Source organism: Haliaeetus albicilla, chromosome 11 (genome assembly GCF_947461875.1).
Source record: "Haliaeetus albicilla chromosome 11, bHalAlb1.1, whole genome shotgun sequence".
NCBI lineage: Eukaryota > Metazoa > Chordata > Aves > Accipitriformes > Accipitridae > Haliaeetus > Haliaeetus albicilla.
The window spans coordinates 17,829,029-17,846,629 of NC_091493.1; the positions used below are offsets into that span (position 1 = coordinate 17,829,029).

Sequence of the window (17,601 nt, forward strand, 5' to 3'; positions counted from 1 at the left end):
CCCAGCAAACCAACCTGGATTTTCTTATCATCTGTGTCCTAGATTACCTATGGATGTGTTGAGGGTAACATTTTCTTTCACACTAATGTGGTCTGTGTTTTCCACACAGTCACGGCTGTTCCTAAGAGACTTCTACCGGGAGCACAACATTGAATTATCCAAGCTGATGAACAGACTTGGGCAGCCCCTTCCAACCTGGCTCCGAGAGGAACTGCAGAACTCCAGCTGGAGCTGAGAGGGACTCCCTTGCCCCCAGTGCCATTGGGATGTGTGGTGCTCCAAAGTGTGCTATGATGCCATCTCTTGTCAAGCCAAAACAACTGGACAAATGAGGAGGAGCAGAGAATGTGCATGTGGAGCCTTTCCCCATCATTGGGAAGGGCTCCTGCCTCTGACACTGCCCTGGGGCATGGAGTGCAAGTCACATTCTTGAGTATTAATGGTGTGTTACACTTCGACTTTTACTTACAGGAAGGATTTGGAACACCTGCCCTACTTTGAGCAGTGGAAAGAGCATGGTTAACACTTTGTTTAAATTATTCTTCTCAGTATATGAAACAGGGACTAGCTGCAGGGTTAATGTATTACTCTTCTGAGTCCAGAAGTAAGCTATTAAGAGGTGAGCTATTGAGCCCACTGCTGAGAAAAGAGCAGCAGCTTAATAAAAGGGGAATCTAGTCCAGTGAACCCCAGCTTTTATCCAGTAGTCTGTTTGGCAACAGCAAGGTACAAGAATGCCTTGTTCTTCCCCATGCAGGGTACAGTGGCCATGATCATTACTTACAGTGCCACTGTGTGTGGCTGCTGGGGACTGCACCTTCTTGGAGGCTGATGTAATAGATGTAAGATTGTTTCTCCTTACCTGCAGCATTGTTGGTGTGATACAGTGTCCAGTGTCCAAAGGGTCAGTGGGCAGTGGGAGATAAGGTAAAGCTGCAGATAGTGACACACAGAATTAATTTGTTTTCTTAGGGAAAAGGTTGCTATATGTGGCAACACAGCAAGTATTTCTCTGCAGGGACTTTAGACATTTCAAAAGATAACCAAGGAGCCATATGTCCCCTTAGAGCACTCTGGAGGCATGTGTTAGTGCAGTACAGCAGCCGGGGGAGGCAAAGCTCAGGTATTGTAAAATAAGGCTGATACAGCTGAAAACAGACAATTCAGTTCCCCATGTCTGATCAGCTTAAAAAAAAAAAAAAAAAAAAAAAAAAAAAATGTTTTTCTCTTTCCAACAGCTCCAAGGCCCCTACCACATATGCTGATAGCTAGCACCTCTTTTAATTCCCTTGCTATCAAAGGAGAAAAGCAAAAAGCAGTTAAAAGTATTGTTCAGATATAAAGGGAAGGCTTAGAGTTAAAGTGGTTTCCTATGTCCAAAAGGGGCTGTTTGTTTAGTTTACTACTTCTGCACATAGTCAAGTAAGTACACTAAGGTGCTTTGCCTCCTCCTGTAGTTGCCGGATAATTATTCTCAGAGGAAATCCTCCATCATGGTTGTACATGTTTTCTGTCACTGAGCCATGGGCTTCTGGAATTGTGTGGGCCATCGCCACTCCCTCCCAGGCACCAATAGTCCTTGGAGATTGCTGCAGTTCCAGAGGACAGAGGACATATGAACACAGATTATGGAAACTCCCACAACTGTCATAAGCTCCTTTTCTCCTATCCAGAGAGAAGTTGCTTCAACCAAGCTTTTCCATTGAGCCTTAGGTATTGTGTATTTCTGAATGAATGGTGCATTTACCGTTGTATGTAAATGTATATAGTATGCAATATAGTATTTTATTTCATGTGCCCTTGGAAAGGGTTATTTTGTGCAGCCAAAAAAAGGACAGAAAGACTAGAAACCCCTCTCTCATTCCTGGTGGAGAGAAGAGCCTGACTTCCTGCACTGGATTCATGTATAGCATCATTCACATTGAATGATAATGAAGAAATTCTTGGCTCTCGAAGCTGAGCACAAGTGTCTGAATAAAGGCTAGAAGTAGTAGTAAGTGGAGAATCAATAAATGTACTACTTATTTTTCTTCTTTGTGATGACTTGGAGTGATGTCATGGACCTAAGCTGGTAGAAGGGTAAGAAAAAACAGAAGAACCTACTCCAGGCCTTACAGCTGGTATTTGGGAAGGCAACAAAGGTGTTTAACTTAACATTTGTAACAACACAGAAACAGTGTCCTAAGGCTTGTTTCTCTGCAAGTGCTCCTGTAGGCTTGCAGAAGCTGGCATAGCACACAACCTGTAGTTTAAGAGAGTCATTCTTACTGGTTTGCACTAGTGATGGCTTTAGGGCCATCCCTGGCTTCTGCAGTAGTTTCCAGCTGCTGTGCTGCAGCAACAGAGCTTTGCTGTGCACCTCCTGTCCAGGTGTGCTCTGTCACCTGGCCTCGGCCAGCAGACCTAGACTAATAAGCAACCTTACATTGAACTGGAAGCAAAACATTGTTTAAATAGTCACAGTTGTGTCAGCATTATAAAACAGCCTTACAGCTCTCAGTTCACCAAGCACGTCACAAATAAACACAGCAGCAGCAGAGCAGCTATTTTTGCGTGCTGCCACAGGAGGAGGAGGATCCCAGGACCAATGCTACTGATGCTCTATTAAACACAGTATCCTGCTCTTAATCCATTATAGGGTATCGCTCACTTACACAATTACTTCATGCTTTACCTCAGACTATGGTACATCTTTGAGGAGATGGTTTTAGACATTAAAAGAATCAAGGTATCAGGAATAAATGCTGGGAGGGGCTCACTGAATGTCAGGGTTAGCTTACTGATGATAGTCCTTCACTCAAGGCAGCAAAGGACAGCTTGTTCTTACTGCTTGTGCTAACAGCAAACAAATCACCTGCTGTGGTCAGATCCAAATGTGGGACATCCTTATCTGATCTAGCTGATGAAGAGTTATTTTCAAATCTGGTAACTCCCTCTGACAGTACATTGCTGCAGAAACTACCTTCTTTCCAGACATCTCTTCAAAGCTGTGGAAACAAACACCCCCTCCTAAGAGAAGCTCTTAAAATATCAGCAGCTCTGTGATACCAAAAAGCCAACAAAAACATCTTTTCTAGCAGGATACACTGGTTACTAGGATACTGACCCATTAGGCACTTACACATTACAGACCCTCACACTTCATTTTGATAGTGGAAATAAACCTCATCTTCTTACCTCACTCTTTAGTAACAGGACTTCATGGTAAGCAGTTCACTTCTAAGACAAGGAAAACAGTAAGCACAAAACATTACCTGAAAATTTTTTTGTAATGTATTAAAAATTGTAGTCCAATACATAGGAAACTGACCCATTTAAAAAGGAGTGATTTGACCCAGGTATCAAAAAGGCATGTAATTGTAATAGAAACAGTAGCCAGGTCATATCACTCTTCAGAACTAGAAGGGTGTATGAAAGGTGAGAATTGGCAAAACAAACAATACAATTTTTTTTTTTTTTTTTTTTTTTTTTTTTAAGAAAGCCATCAGTATCTATATACACCAACCTCAGAAAAGAAAGCTCAGCATATGAAGCTGGAACTTCTACTCACACACAACCTCTGGAATTGAATTGGGAAGATACTTAAAAGTAGGCTGCTAGCTCTTCCTACTAGGTACAGGAAATACTGGTATGAGTCTCAACTATAGGGTGAAGACCTTTTAAGGGAACTGGAAGAATGTCTCTCTAGGTGGCAGCATGTATCAACTCTATGTAAACATCTGCAGTTTTCAACTAATGACAACACTACAAAGGCAGAAGTCTGCAGCTCCCGAAGTCAGAACAACACACAAGAGTCTAGCTATATGAATCTAACAAGCAACTTGATCAAATCCTGATGTTTTTCAGCCCTCACAGTTGGTAAGAGAATCCTTGATTCTTTGCCGGTCATTTTGCTGTATCAATAGTAACATGGCAAGAAAAGCAATGACAAACAAACACAACTGAACATGCCACATGAATCTGAAACAAACCTGTTCACCCCCTCCGCCTGAATCCTGAGTGTCTCCTGGCTGACATGGTGCAGCTGCAAGCAAGAAAACAAGACAGTAGGAGCTAACACACAGAGGCTAAAACACACACAGGCTAAAACACGCATGGGCACACGTGTTTTCAGCAGGCTGCGTCAAGCCAGGAATAGTATCATCTATCACACAGCAAGACATGGCTTGAGCTCTGGTACCTCTGCTCCAGTCATCAGGGCTTTACCTACAGTTTATTTCTTTCCCCTTTTTCTTAAAGGCAAGGGTTGGGGGGGGAGCATAAACACTGAGCATTGTTAAGATTAGGAACTAATGCTTGCCTCTGGGAAACAATTTGCAAGCTGGTTTTGCTACAAAAAAAAGTATTCCCGACACTCATCTCCACTGCTCTTGAGAATAATATAGAAATAATTTATTAATCCATCTATTTTTCGCTTTCAAGAGTGGATTTCTTCCCATTCTCATCTATATAGACTTACCAACTTGCCAGTCTCCAAAATGCTTGTAAACGAGCACATCCATAATGGTGACACTGCCCCAGCAGTCTGAAACCCAGCTCATGTTTATTTCACCTATGGTAACAAATGATCTTAAATCAGGCTGATCTCAGAACCCCTCAAGTCATTGGAAAAGGTGCATTTCAAGACTTAGAACAACAATGTGTTGACACTAAGGCCCTGCACAATGGCTGCCCTTTAAGCCCCCAACTTCCTGACAGAGAAGCTCTCCTGGCTGACTTAAATGAGGCAAAAAGTAAAGCATGACATGGAAGGAAATTGTGGGAACCCAGTCCCCATTCATAGTGCATGCTATCTATGTACATGTACTATATACAATACACTTTTAATGCATTTCCAGCATTTTCCCCATCTTGTAGCTCACATCCCCTTCATGGCAATAAATTGTGCAGTGCGGCAATGAATGCCATAACTGTAAGCAGGCAACACCAACAAGAAAAACGTCACTTACTTGCTTACAGAGCACTCACTTGTCTTTACAACAACAAGAAACACTATACAGTAGTGAAGTTACCTTCTAACAGCACACAAAGCTTCCATTTGGACAATACCCCTGAGTAAAAGCATTAACTAGTCATAGGCTCAAACAAAAACCCTAGCACAGAATAGCCCCAAGCTATTGCAGATTAATGCAGCTTTTACAGATTAATGCCACTCTTGGACAGGTGCCTCCACTACCCTGCCCCAAGTGCAAGTATCCTTAAAATGGAAACAGGAAGCAGAAAGAAGTTCACAAGCCACATTTGAATTGTGCTCGGGCAGAGGGGTAGTGAGATGGGAGGTAGTTAAAAAAAAACAAAAAGTTTTTATTTAAGAAAGACCCTCTTTACCATAATCATGTCATGTGGCACTTAAATTTGGGCACAGAAAGAGAAAACACAAAACATTCTAAATAATAAATAAACTGTAGTTGAGAGCCAATCATTCTATCAGTAGGGCTTAAAAGCAAAGTCAGTCATACAACAGTCATGGTCATCAAATGCTGAGAAGTCCTCGTGGCACAACCTGCCTTTTTTTTTTTTTTTTTTTTTAAACTAAGCTGGAAAAAGGAAAGGCATCAGTAGCAGACTGTAAGCACACTTCTGTTTCAGCACACTTCCCCCCAGATGCATCCTAGAAAATTCATTTTAATACCCTGCCCCTCTCTTATCGCCTAGGTAAGAAAAATACAACTTCCCAACTCCTACATAAAACAATTTCAAATTGATGTCCTGTTACAGCTGACTGATTTATAGCAGGAGGTGGTGATAAACTTTATAGATACTTCAACACTTACTCCATTTCCATTGACTCTGGCATTTGCAAGGCTGTTCAGTGCACTCTAGCACTGTGTAGCCATAGCCGAGCTAGTGCTAAATAAGCTGGGAAAGTAAAAGCCTGTATTCTGCTCCAAAATACAACAGTGCTAGGCTTGATAAAATCCAAACCCACGCAAAGAATTAAACAGTTTAGGTTCAACAACTCCCCAGGAGGCTATTTCTGAATGGAAAATACATATCCCAAATAAATATTAATAACAGTAAAGAAAACTAGACAGAAACACACTTTTCGGCTAACTGCAGCTGTACCTGTTGCTAGGCACGTTGCTTCATCAGATGACAACTCCAACTCAACTTGTTCATGGGCTGTAAAGACACTTTAGTGTCCAAAGGCAAATACTGTTCTGCTAACTCATATTCCTGGAAAGTGCTTCCAAAGGAAAACTTTCACAGGCAAGAAAGATAGTTGTAGGTGAGCATGTCCAGAGAGGGAGGAGGGGAATCGACCCTCTCAGAGGTTGGCATGCCTGATCTACACAGAAAAAGGCTATCTGCAGCACGAGATGTCTTCCAAGGAATAAGGCTTGCAATGACTAAAACCTTTATTTTATCCATTCCATAAGAACAAGAGTCACACTATTCCTTCCAGCAAGCCAAACAGCCAAAAGTCCAGATGCAATGTTGGCATGTCGTCTACCAACCACACTAATGCCAAGATTTTACCCCTAAACACTCAGAAACTCTGCAGGGATCAACAGGTTAAGTTCTAGAAACACTGCTGTCTCAGATACAGGGTAAGAGTGCATACAAAGACAAGGGTAAAGGGTAAAGACAAGGGTAAAGACACTACATGGCCACCCACTAACGTCCTCAGGAAAGGGGAGGCGGGGGGGAAGGCCCTTTCACTTACAGTACCTCATCTGTATCTTCTCACACCCTCTCCCTGACATTTTTTTATATATGGCCCCCACTGTATAGAGAGAGAGATATATATAAAATGAGACACAGAGGGAATTTCCAACTTTAAGGAGTTGCTTGTAAGTATCCTAACACTGGAACACCATCTTCTTTTATCTGCATTCTTGGACAAAGCATCAAAATGCACATCTGTGCACCATGCCAAATTGTTTAGCTCAAGCACCCATGAAACTTCAAGTGCAGACAGTGGGTTAACTCAGAGTACAAGGCTGCTCTTAGTGCAATGCCCTAATTAGGACTATTAAGCAGTTTGATCTTCAACACTAGCAGGACAGTGAAAACCGCCCTACATCTATCTTGCAGTAAAGACATCAGCCATTTCTCAGCTGGTTTCATCTGCACCTGTACAAATTTGACTTCTCCAACTCCCCACTGAAGTGAGCTGTTATTTCCAGAGACACTAAAAGCTGAAAGGGAAAGTACAATTCCTGTGGTCACAAGAAGAAACAAATCTGGCAAGTGAAAGCAAGTAATTGTGAACAGAGAACACAGGAAGTAGTCTGAAGACCTCATTCGTCTTACCTTCAAGGAACAGACAGTGAATTAGACTTCACCAAACATGACAATAACCCATTGCAATAACCCATCACAGAATATCATCTGTCTTCATGCAAGTGGGGGCCAGGCCCTATCCAGACAAATACCTGTCGCTATTAGTACTGACTAAATTCAGCATTTGCTACCCAGCCTGGGAAGAGGTAGTTGCCAACACAAAGAACAGCTTCTCAGCTATGTAAAACCATTTCTAGAAGAGCTCTAAAGCATCCAGCTGTTGTGGCAGCTGCCCTTCACTACAGCTACTTCACGTGTTGCTGGTAAGAGTGAGGACCTAGAGAACATTTGCTCTGAGTGAAAAAACACATGGATTAACTGAAGTCAAAGGAAATTTGAGTTGGCTGCAACCTCTGCTCTCTTACAGGTCATCTTCTGAAATGTCTTTTTCAGAACTTCTGAGCCTCAGTATTTTCCCCATTCCTGGAACAGTGACCAAACTAACAAGACTGCACTGGCTAATAATTTTTCTGCCTTAATAGTAGATTAATGCTTCTGGGGCCACCAGGGCTCATCTCATCTCTCATAAAAGAAAAATACCTCAAGAACCTCCCAGCCACATGGCGAGAAAAAACATCACCATCTCCTTTCTCACTTTCTACTTTATCCTGTCCTGGCTCAGATATATTTCCATGGGATATGGCTCAGGAACAACAACAGATTAACAGATGCAGAGATCCAAGACTGAAAGTGTGTTCTGGAAGACCTGAATAAATGAGGGTATAGCACCTCCACACAGCTCCCATCTCTGTCTGCTCACTCTGAGGAATTTCTTCAGAGAAAGGACTAGAAAATTCTGAAACAACCGACCTGTGCCTCATACCACCAAGCTGCTTGTTCAATCAATGTCAGCCTGAGGTGAGATTCCCTGGCTCTTCCTCTGTTTGGGCTCTGCAGCTGCTGGAAGACAACTCTGGGTCTGTCATATGGAAGCAGTGCAATCTGTATGAGGGCTAGAATGGGTAAAATAACCAAAGAGAGAAAGTTTTGAGCACAGTGAAAGATAATGGGCATTGGGATTTCTTTTCTGTTACGGTCTTTATGGGGACTACACAGAATGAAAGCAAGTACACTTCCAGATAACGTCCATTCTAACCTCACGGTAAGCAGCTCCACTGTATTTTCCCAAAACAAGGATACTGGTTACAGTGCTTTCATGTTCCTGGTGTTTTTTAATTACAGTAGTCTGAAAACTTGCCTGCTCAGGATCTAAGTGTAGTCTTCTAATAGATATCACAGATAAGGCTCTGCCATTTCATTTCCCTATTCAGTCTGAATCCTCAATGCAGTAACAGTCACTTCTGCTCCTGATATTTAACACGTTCAGCTCTTTTGCCCATTTGACTTCTACTTCTTTCCTTCTAGAAGATGCTCCCCTCTTTTCCCCTAATTTTATCCTATAAGCAGTAGAAAGGAAAATATTAGACTTTATTAGAAAAATAATTTCTCTCTGAACTCCTTTCCCAGTTCTGAACATGCAAGAACCAGAGAGCACAGAAAGTGCTCCAGGAACCTAAACCTTCCAGACATCAGGCTGTGCTCTTCAGTCAAATCCAGGAGTTTTGCCCAGTAACAGGCAGCTCATAATCAACATGGAGTTTAGTTTAAAACCCACAAAACTTAACACATTCTTACGAACATCAGCATTTATAACTAGCATGTAACTAGATGCCTTATGGAGGAATACCAGGGGCCCTAAGGAGATCTTTAAATAGTTACTGTTGCACAATCAGAAGTAGAGGAACCTCAGTCACGCTCTCTGGCCTGTGCAGTACACAAAGTCAAACCAAAGGAGCCCATTCATCTGTTTTGCCCTATGCCTATGAGCTAGATTGTTTATTTTTTAAGAGTATCATTGCAAATATCAAATACAAACAGGCACATATTTCTAGCTTGCAGAAACAAAAAGCTCCCCGTTGTCATTGGCTAAACCCAAGTAAGAAGCAAAATACGTTACTACTGAGAAATGGATTCTTAACATCCATCAACCATCTGACTTCCAGTTTTAAAAGCCCTGAAATTTATGTGCTTCTATGCTTACAAATAGCAGTAGCCTTTTAAATTTCCTTGGCATAAAAACAAAAGCTTTCTAAAATTAATTTTCTGCAATGCTATCCCTATTGGATATCTTGCATAGTCTACCAAACAACTCTAAACGCATGGTAACAGACCCCTAGCCTTCTTTAACAATTGCATCAAGGGTGAGCAGCTACTGTTTTGCACAATATTTTGGAAATACAAAGGTCTGCATTACCACACAATATCACTAGTGTCAAGACCAGGAAAGGAACCTGGTGGCTGGCAGAAGTGTTGGCAGAATATCACAGGCTTAGCACCAACTCCCCTGACACCCACCAACGACCCAATCCGCACGTACCTCAGCCTCTGCAGAGGCATATCATTCTCATAGCAGTACCATACAAGAAACCATTGGCTCACAGCTTGTGTAAAACCTCTGGCCACCTGCTTTGTGCTGGACTGCTGTTCCCCAAACCAGCACAGCTATTTGCCAAGGCTCGCAGGAGCTCCCACTGACACACAACTGGCCAGCTCCATCAGACTGTCAACATCATAGCAGAGAGAAGAGAGAGTCAGTCTAAGAAAACAAGTGTTTAATCAGGAAACAAGAAGAGACAAGGGATAAGAAACTGATTACAGGAGAGTAATACCCCAGCCAAAAGAAACACGATTGTACAACTCAGAACAACCAGAATCAAAACATCCTATGAGCCAGCAGTGCCCAGTGAGGGACACTCTTGAGAAAGAGCCCACTTCTGGCAGTCCCCAGGCAGCTCAGTGCAGTCATAGACTCTGACTGCCCAAGCTCCAGCCTCTGCCCTCAGCAGCTGCTGCAAAAAGCTGCAGAGGTGGCCCTGACTCTGCTAATCCAGTCTCAGCTTCTCTCAGCAGGAGGTGCTGAAAGGAATGGAGGGAGCACTGGCTGTGCACAGCAGTCCCAGCTTCTCCTGACAGGAGTTGGTGTGTGGAGTAAGAGAAGCCCATACAAAAAAAAAAGTTTACATATTTATAAATGCCAAAATAAATATTTAAGACAGAATCCCCCACCCCTCTAACACGTGCGTAATCACACTGCAAATTGCTCGCAGGACAGCCTCCAGGGACTCAGGGAAAAAAGCAGTGACTACACCACAGGGCAGCCAGCTCAACTTCCTTCTCATTTCCTGATACTTCTGAAGTCTGCAGCCCACTGGGAAGGAGGAGGAAGAGCGAGCAAAGCAGAGCACCAACACGCAACAGTGCTGGAGAGGAATGTCATGGTATAAATACATCAGATCAGTGGTTTCCAACAAGTTAAAACTAAAATAAAAAAGACACCAGAAGGAAGGATGGTGTAAATGGAACTACAACTATGCGGGGCAAAGGGTTGTGTGTCCATGGAGCTCCACCTGCTGTCACGGCGAGAAGGTGGTCATTTCCAGAGAGACCCTTTGCCACAGCTCCTTTGTCTGCTTGCTGCGTTTTAGGTTCTGGAGAACATCATTAAACTGCATCATGCCCATGGGAGTCAGGCAGAAGGCGCTTCTGGCGCTGCGGATGGCATTCACAAAGTCGTCGTAGTCAGCTGGAGTGAGATGGATCAGCCGATGATGGATGTACTGGATGGGAACAGGGAAAGAGCCTTAAGGTATTTGCTCGCCACCCTCATGTTGGTGACACTCAGAGGAGGACTCAAGAGCTCCCAGGGTGATAGATCACATGATCCTGCTACCAGGTCCCAAGAGTCAGAGGCTCTGACAGAGGAGAGCTAGGTCAAAAGACAGCAGTGTTATATCTTACATCCTAACACGGCCAAGGCGAGTGTCCCCTCAGAGCATGAAAATGCACCACAGATCATCAGCAGGTGTTCTCTCCTTCATGAGCACCAAATTGTGTCACAGTACAGTGCAAAAGGGTCAGCTAACACTCCACCCCACCACCATCTAACTCTCACACCATTCATTCTGCAGGTTACACTTGGGGACCCAGCATGTTCACCAGACCTCTCCTTTGCTAAGGGGTAGGGAAGGAGTAATGCTTGCACTAAGTTGCTACAAAATATCTCTAAGGCTTAGCACTGTCACTTCCATCAGCTTCTCAACTAAGGCCCCAAAACTGCAGGTCCAGGTTTTAAGAAATCTATTTCCCTAATATAGCTCAGAAAAAGAGCTTAAGTAAAGAAGCTGTCATTTCTCAAAAATATCACCTAGGTGATAGGACAGCTAATCCAACCCAGACAGTATGTCTACAGAATCACCCTCTGGTCATTTATTCAAGAGAAGTAGGTACAGGTGGGGTGTCCTGTTTACACTGTTTTAAGGAACAGGCAGGTCTGGTATTCCAGCTGGCTCACTGAAACACATTTTTCCTGGTTTCAATAAATCCTGAGATATCTCATCCATACTGGTAGCTGACCAAGCCACTTCCACTATTAGTGCCAGCACTGGCACGCCAGACAGCCATGCTAGGGCTTCACAACAAGGGGAAGACAGGCTACAAACAAGGAAAGAAAAAAAAAAAAAAGATAGGCTAGGAAGGAAGGTGGACAGAGGGCTTGAAAACATAGCAAAGAAAAAGTACAGAAGTTAAAAGGTACAGGTAGCATTTGGAGGAAGAAAGAGGACAGGGAACACAGAACCACCCCATCCTTCATGGTTAGCAGAGGAGGTGAGAGGCCCTGGAAGAAGCAGTACAATGAGGTCCTTTGTATGCAGCCTCCATACAAGCAAGCGATGCTTATTCTAGTCCCTGCTGAGGGAGAGGGATGCATCAGGCAATGGACCAGTTTAGCTACGAGTACCCAAGGCCCCTTCCTCTCTGCGCATACACACACACAGGCAGTACCTGCAAGGCAGGCAATGGCCTGGCAGCTTTGACAGGCAAGAAGACAGGCCACACGTTACCTGCATGTAGGCCTGTTGGCACCTCTGCACCAGCTGGTGGAAGGCTGGGGTGCGCAGGTGGTTGTGCACATGGGCAGGGTTGAGCCTCTGTAGAGCTTCCATGATGATCTCCTGGAGCACAAAAGGGCTCAGCACCCCCTTGGCCGCACCAACGCAAAACTGATGCACGTAGTTTACACCTGCACAGGAAGAAGTCAGAACAATAGTGTTAAGGTAAGAGACACACAAGAAATCAAGTACTTGCCAGCAAGAACCTGGGTTTGGAGCACCTTCTCAGTGTAATATATCCTCCAGCAAGCTTAGGGGAGATAAGTCTAGCAAACTCATGGGGTCAAGAGATCATTCATCAGGTCTGAGTAGAGACCAGGTACCACCTTAGTCACTGATATTCCCAGTTCACCTGTCTTTAAAGGGGATATGAAAGAAAACTGATGTGGCAAGGTAACTAGAGGCAAGGACACCTCCTGCACCTCCTCCCATTGCTTCTTGCCTACCCATCTAGGAAGCACCTGCAACCCCAGCACTCAGGTCTTAGGGAGGCTGGAGAGATAATCAAGCTTCCCCACTGCTGCCTACAGTGGACCTCCCCCAGCAGCAGCAGGAGAAGCCACACCACTAGACAGGCTGTTTGCAGAGGGGTGACAAAAAAGATCCAAGAGCAAAGTGGAAGTAAAACCAAAAACCAAACAATTGGTCGTTTGAGCACCTACTGCTATACAAGGTCTTCAGAAGGTGTAAGTATACGTAAGAAAGAGCAATACCTACAAGATAGTAGAAAGGGAAAAGAAAAAGTTGTTATAGAATGGAAGAGATACAAGCTTTGAGCCCTGTCCAACCCCATGCACTTAATCCAATGCCTCAAAATTCAACAGCATGTCTACAGAACCCAGAAATGGGACAACTGCCTGGACGGAAGAGCAGCAGGGATCTTCTGAAACATTCTCAGAAATGGGATCAGATACCAGGCTCACCCAATCTTTGAAGTTTGACTCTTTGGAGAGCTTTTTCCCACCACGGTCCAAATCCCAGCAAGTGGATTTCTGCTGAAGTACTGCTCTGAGCCTTACCTAACTTTGCAGCTAACCCAAGGAGCCATTTTACATCCTCTGTGTAGGGTGGGCTGCGGGAGAAGTTGTTGGGATGGTCGTTGTGAGCTCTTCGGCCAAGCATCTCCAGAGCCAGCATCCCTGTGAGAAAGGGGCAGCCAGAGTCAAGCAGCACTTCTGCCCAGTAAGACTTAGTCTAGCACTTCACTCACTGCAACACAACCTGATTGGCCTGCCCTTCATCAGCAGAAAATTCCCTAGCTGGAAAGAGTCCAGAGTGAAATGAAAGGCCCATCTTGGAGCCTGTCACCACAGGCAGTATCTGCAAGAACGTCTGGATCTGCTGCTCCAGGCTGGGAAATCTGCACAGCCATCACACCTCACTAGAGCTGCAAAGAGACACTCCACTAGCATCTACAGCAGGATCAAGAAGATAGCCCCAAAGGCTGCACTACAAAAGGTGTCCTGAAAGCAACGCATTTGCTCCAAATTTTGCAACAGAGAAGCTACCCAAATCAACTTACTCAGTTGCAAAGACAACAGGCCAACACTGAGCTGCAGTATTGTCAATCTGCAAACATTTCACTTATTCCATTACAGTTCTTCAGGCAAATTCTCCCATTTAAAGAGTTTTAAAATACCAACAGGCACTATGTCTTCATCCTCCAGACCCTCTCCCTCCCTCCCCTCGCTTCTCTGTTATTCGGGCTATTAAATGCCTTTCAAAGCTTACCACTGTGACATTTCCAATGACATCAGCACCCCTTTCTGGCTAACAAGTACTTTCTTCTCTAGCTTTCAACAAAAAACCTCAAGCAACCTTTAGATAGCCTTCCTTCCATTTTCTTCCTGTTTCCCTTTGTTTGCTACCCTGTGCTGGCTTTGCTTATCTTAGAGGCTCCCTTCTCCCTCCCCAGGTATCCAGTGGGTTGGACCATGACTATGTACAAGTAGCTTACTGCAATCTAAGCTCAAATCAGAAACCCCAAGACTGATATCCTTGCACCGATGGCAGTTCAGGCAGAGACTCTATTTCCTCATAACCAGCGTGACTGGGAAAGGAATGCGAATTACATACCCACTCTCCTCAAAATATAAGTTCCCTCCATGTCAGTTTTCAACAACCTAGCTGGAAAGGCACAGTGCACATCCCTCTGTGCCTCTGAAGACTCAGCTGGTATTATTAAACTAGAAGTGTGCCTTCACCATCCATGAGCCGCAGAAGCTGAACTCCATTTTTTTCACATAGTCACAACTTGCACAACCACATCCTCAGAGCCCTATCCAGACTCCTTTATGTACACCTGCTGAAAGGCAAGACTCTTCCCAGCTCTAACCCACTTAGCTTTCTCTTCTACTCTGATGGCTCTCAACAGCAGCTGTTCAATCTTCTGTTGCTTTGTGTCCATTTTTAGCCTCCATATATGATCATGAACTGGCTTTCCCCATGTAGCTAAGATGCCATCACCCCCAACAGGTGCAGTAGCAAATTGCCAAATGACAGTGAAAACCTGCAGCCCTGCCCTGAATCCCTCTCTCGAGGGGGCCATAGAAACCCACTTGGCCGTCCTTACCAACTCGGTATGCGGAGTGGAGGTAGTGCAGACCCTGGGGGCTCACAGGCTGACTGTGCTGCTCATCCTCGGCAGGAAAACTCCCTGTAACAAGGGAGTTGGGCTGTGAGGACAGAGTTGTCAAGGAAGCCCCCTGAATCGCTGGGAACGTTGATCCTGCATGGACACTTCCTACTGAAGAGAGCAAAACAGCAGCATTAGGACCCACCACCAGCCTAAAAGAAGGTTTACTTGGGCCATCATCTCCCTTACCTGACCACCCCCTGCCAATGTAGTGTTCTGTTCCCCTAAACAGAACAATACAGCAACCAAAAACCACAGACTTACAACTGAAATACAACGGGCTAGAAATATCTCTATTTTGTTTGCAAGTAGAGCCTGAAAGCAGTCAGTTACAATCTTGTCCATCTCTTTCACAGTATACCATGAATATGCTCATGATACATGTTTTACATGTAAAAACATGTGTTGACTCAAAGGTCTTTGCTATTATTAAATGACGTCTGGTTCTGATTTCTTGTGCAAGGAAACAAGCACGTGCTTGTCTACATCTGATGAGAAACTGCTGAGGAAAACCATTGAGCAGGAACAGTATTAAGTCACTCAAAGATCAAGTCCAACACTGTGAGGTTCCTCCACTTCTGCTGTAAGACAGCTATGACTCCATCCAGCTACCAGGCAGGAAGAGTGTTACTGGAGGCTAGCCTCCAATACATCCTCAGAAAGAACAGCCACTGCATACACTGGCAGCACATACTGACAATAAAAACAGCAAGGAAATTTGAGAAGCTCTGTCACCTTCAGACACTTAACTAGTATGAGCAAAATCAAGGAAAATCAGAAATCACAGGAAAATCCATTACATTGTACCACCTAAACTTGCATGGACAGCAGTTAAGACTGAGCCAGTAAGCTGTACTCTGACAAGGGACTCAAGTGTATCTAACTTTCCCTCTCAAGAAAGGTACAGAGAGGAAAAAGCAAGGTTTGCCTGAGAATTCCAGAGCAGAGATGCCATTAGGTGTGTGCACACTGTTAACCTTATTTCACAGCTTCTCTGTGGTGCTACTACACCACCTTGGGCAATACTCCAAGTTCTGACTTCTCCTCTTCCCCTGCCACCACAAGCATTTTTTTTTTTTTTTAACATGTTTACTAGAAAATAGTTGAGTACCTGAGAACAATATGCCTCCCAGGAAAGATCTGTCTGACCTCCTCAACCAAGCAGACACACAGTGTCAAAGTGGGGCAAAATCTGTGCTGCATTTGAAGTCTGGCCAAGGAGAATAACCCACAAGAATGAGCTGAATAGTTGCCAGAGCTCAAGCGTCACCATGTGACTATGTATTCTAGGAACAATGAAACAGTATTTTAAGAACCAAAAACAGAAGTTTATGCAAGCCATAAACAATGGCAACTGGGAAGGGTGGAGTTGTTTTTTCCTTTCATTATTTTAAGTGCCCTAGGATGAGTTAGCAGTTCTGGAAGACTCATAACTCCTTGGAGTACAGAAATGGTTTCTCACAATTAAGAGTCACAGCATCAGCCCAGGACGAAGGCTGACAGCAAAGGATGCTCTTCAGATCCTGAGGCCTTCAGGACTATTCTATTTGCTTTTGTGGTGGCTTTTTGGCATCAAAATGCAAGATAAAAATAACTGAAAAGATTCTCCTGATAATCTGGATATGAAGGAGGCCAACAGAGCTCTTAAGTGTTTTCCCACATACCAGTCTTCCAGCACCTGGTGAGTTGCGAAGCACTGATAAGCAAATGTACAAATAGCCAAACACTACAACCTCTCCAGTGAAGGGATAACAGAGCCTGGGTCAACCATGACCCACTGGTGCAAAACCCCACGGCAATGAGAGCATGTCCACAATTCAGTCAACATCTGCTGTTCCAGTGCTGCACACTACTTGATGGGTCTTCACCACTGCTCTAGTGCCAACACAACATGTGAGCAATCATTCAGATTACCATTGACATGATCCTGCCAAAACATCTGTCCTCTCTAATGAAGTTCCACATTTCAGGTACTAGCCGCCTCCAATCCCTTTGGGCTGGACTAGCCGCCTCCAATCCCTTTGGGCTGGAAAGACATCTATTAGTGCTAGTGTAGCAGAAGTCTGACTGCTGTCTGCTTCCTGCACTCTCTATTCATCTGACCCAAAGGAACCACAAGACACTGCTCAAGATCATCTATGCTCACCTTGCCCAAAGAAGAGGGGGAATAATGCCCTAACAACTTAGAAGTCAGAAAGGCCAGGAGAGCTCCAACCACACTTTAGTCTGAGAGGCCAAAATAATCTCATACTGGAAATTCAGCCAAACAGAAATTAAAGCTCCACTAGTGGAATCAGCCCCCTTATGAATCCCAGTACCCCTTAGCATGCATATCTTTAGGATGGAGTGGATTTGGCCAGAACTTTTCAGTGCAAGAACCCTGGTTCCACCTGTGGTCAATGAGGAGCAGGACTTGACTGCGGTACAGCTAGGAGGCACAGTAAATAAAGTAACACTTACTTGCTACATTGGAAGACAGTGACAGTCCTGTCTCACTGTGATAGGGATGCACTGCAATCTGCGTCATGGATGGGACGGGCACACCGGGAAATGACACTGCTGTAGCTGCCAATGACGGTGTTGTTACTGAATAAGGGTACTGCGCTCCTATGAATGCTGGATGGACACCCTAAAACAGAACATAAGTAACAGTCATGTCTACCTCGTCTGACCATTTAGAAGTAGTCCAAAACACAATGTCTCCACACAAACCTCAGAGCATGGGAAGTC

The 17,601-nt window shown here is 44.3% G+C and overlaps 2 protein-coding genes across 12 annotated transcripts in view; one reads left to right on the forward strand and one right to left on the reverse strand.

Annotated features, from left to right (window-relative positions):
• NDST2 (N-deacetylase and N-sulfotransferase 2) overlaps positions 1–2,029 on the forward strand; it is a 140,250-nt gene extending 138,221 nt beyond the window's left edge. For all 9 annotated transcript variants that reach the window (XM_069796327.1, XM_069796328.1, XM_069796325.1 and 6 more), the window contains one exon: positions 110–2,029. In XM_069796327.1, the coding sequence (XP_069652428.1) occupies positions 110–235 (126 nt within the window). In that variant the 3' untranslated portion in view covers positions 236–2,029. The remainder of the gene's footprint in view (positions 1–109) is intronic.
• Positions 2,030–9,878: 7,849 nt separating this feature from the next.
• ZSWIM8 (zinc finger SWIM-type containing 8) overlaps positions 9,879–17,601 on the reverse strand; it is a 63,427-nt gene continuing 55,704 nt past the window's right edge. Inside the window, exons 22-26 of one of the 3 annotated variants that reach the window (XM_069796322.1) lie at positions 17,332–17,500; positions 14,809–14,982; positions 13,256–13,375; positions 12,189–12,367; positions 9,879–10,904 (exon numbers count right to left, since the gene is read on the reverse strand). In XM_069796322.1, the coding sequence (XP_069652423.1) occupies positions 10,701–10,904; positions 12,189–12,367; positions 13,256–13,375; positions 14,809–14,982; positions 17,332–17,500 (846 nt within the window). In that variant the 3' untranslated portion in view covers positions 9,879–10,700. The remainder of the gene's footprint in view (positions 10,905–12,188; positions 12,368–13,255; positions 13,376–14,808; positions 14,983–17,331; positions 17,501–17,601) is intronic. The other 2 variants (XM_069796323.1, XM_069796324.1) reach the window with 2 other exon arrangements.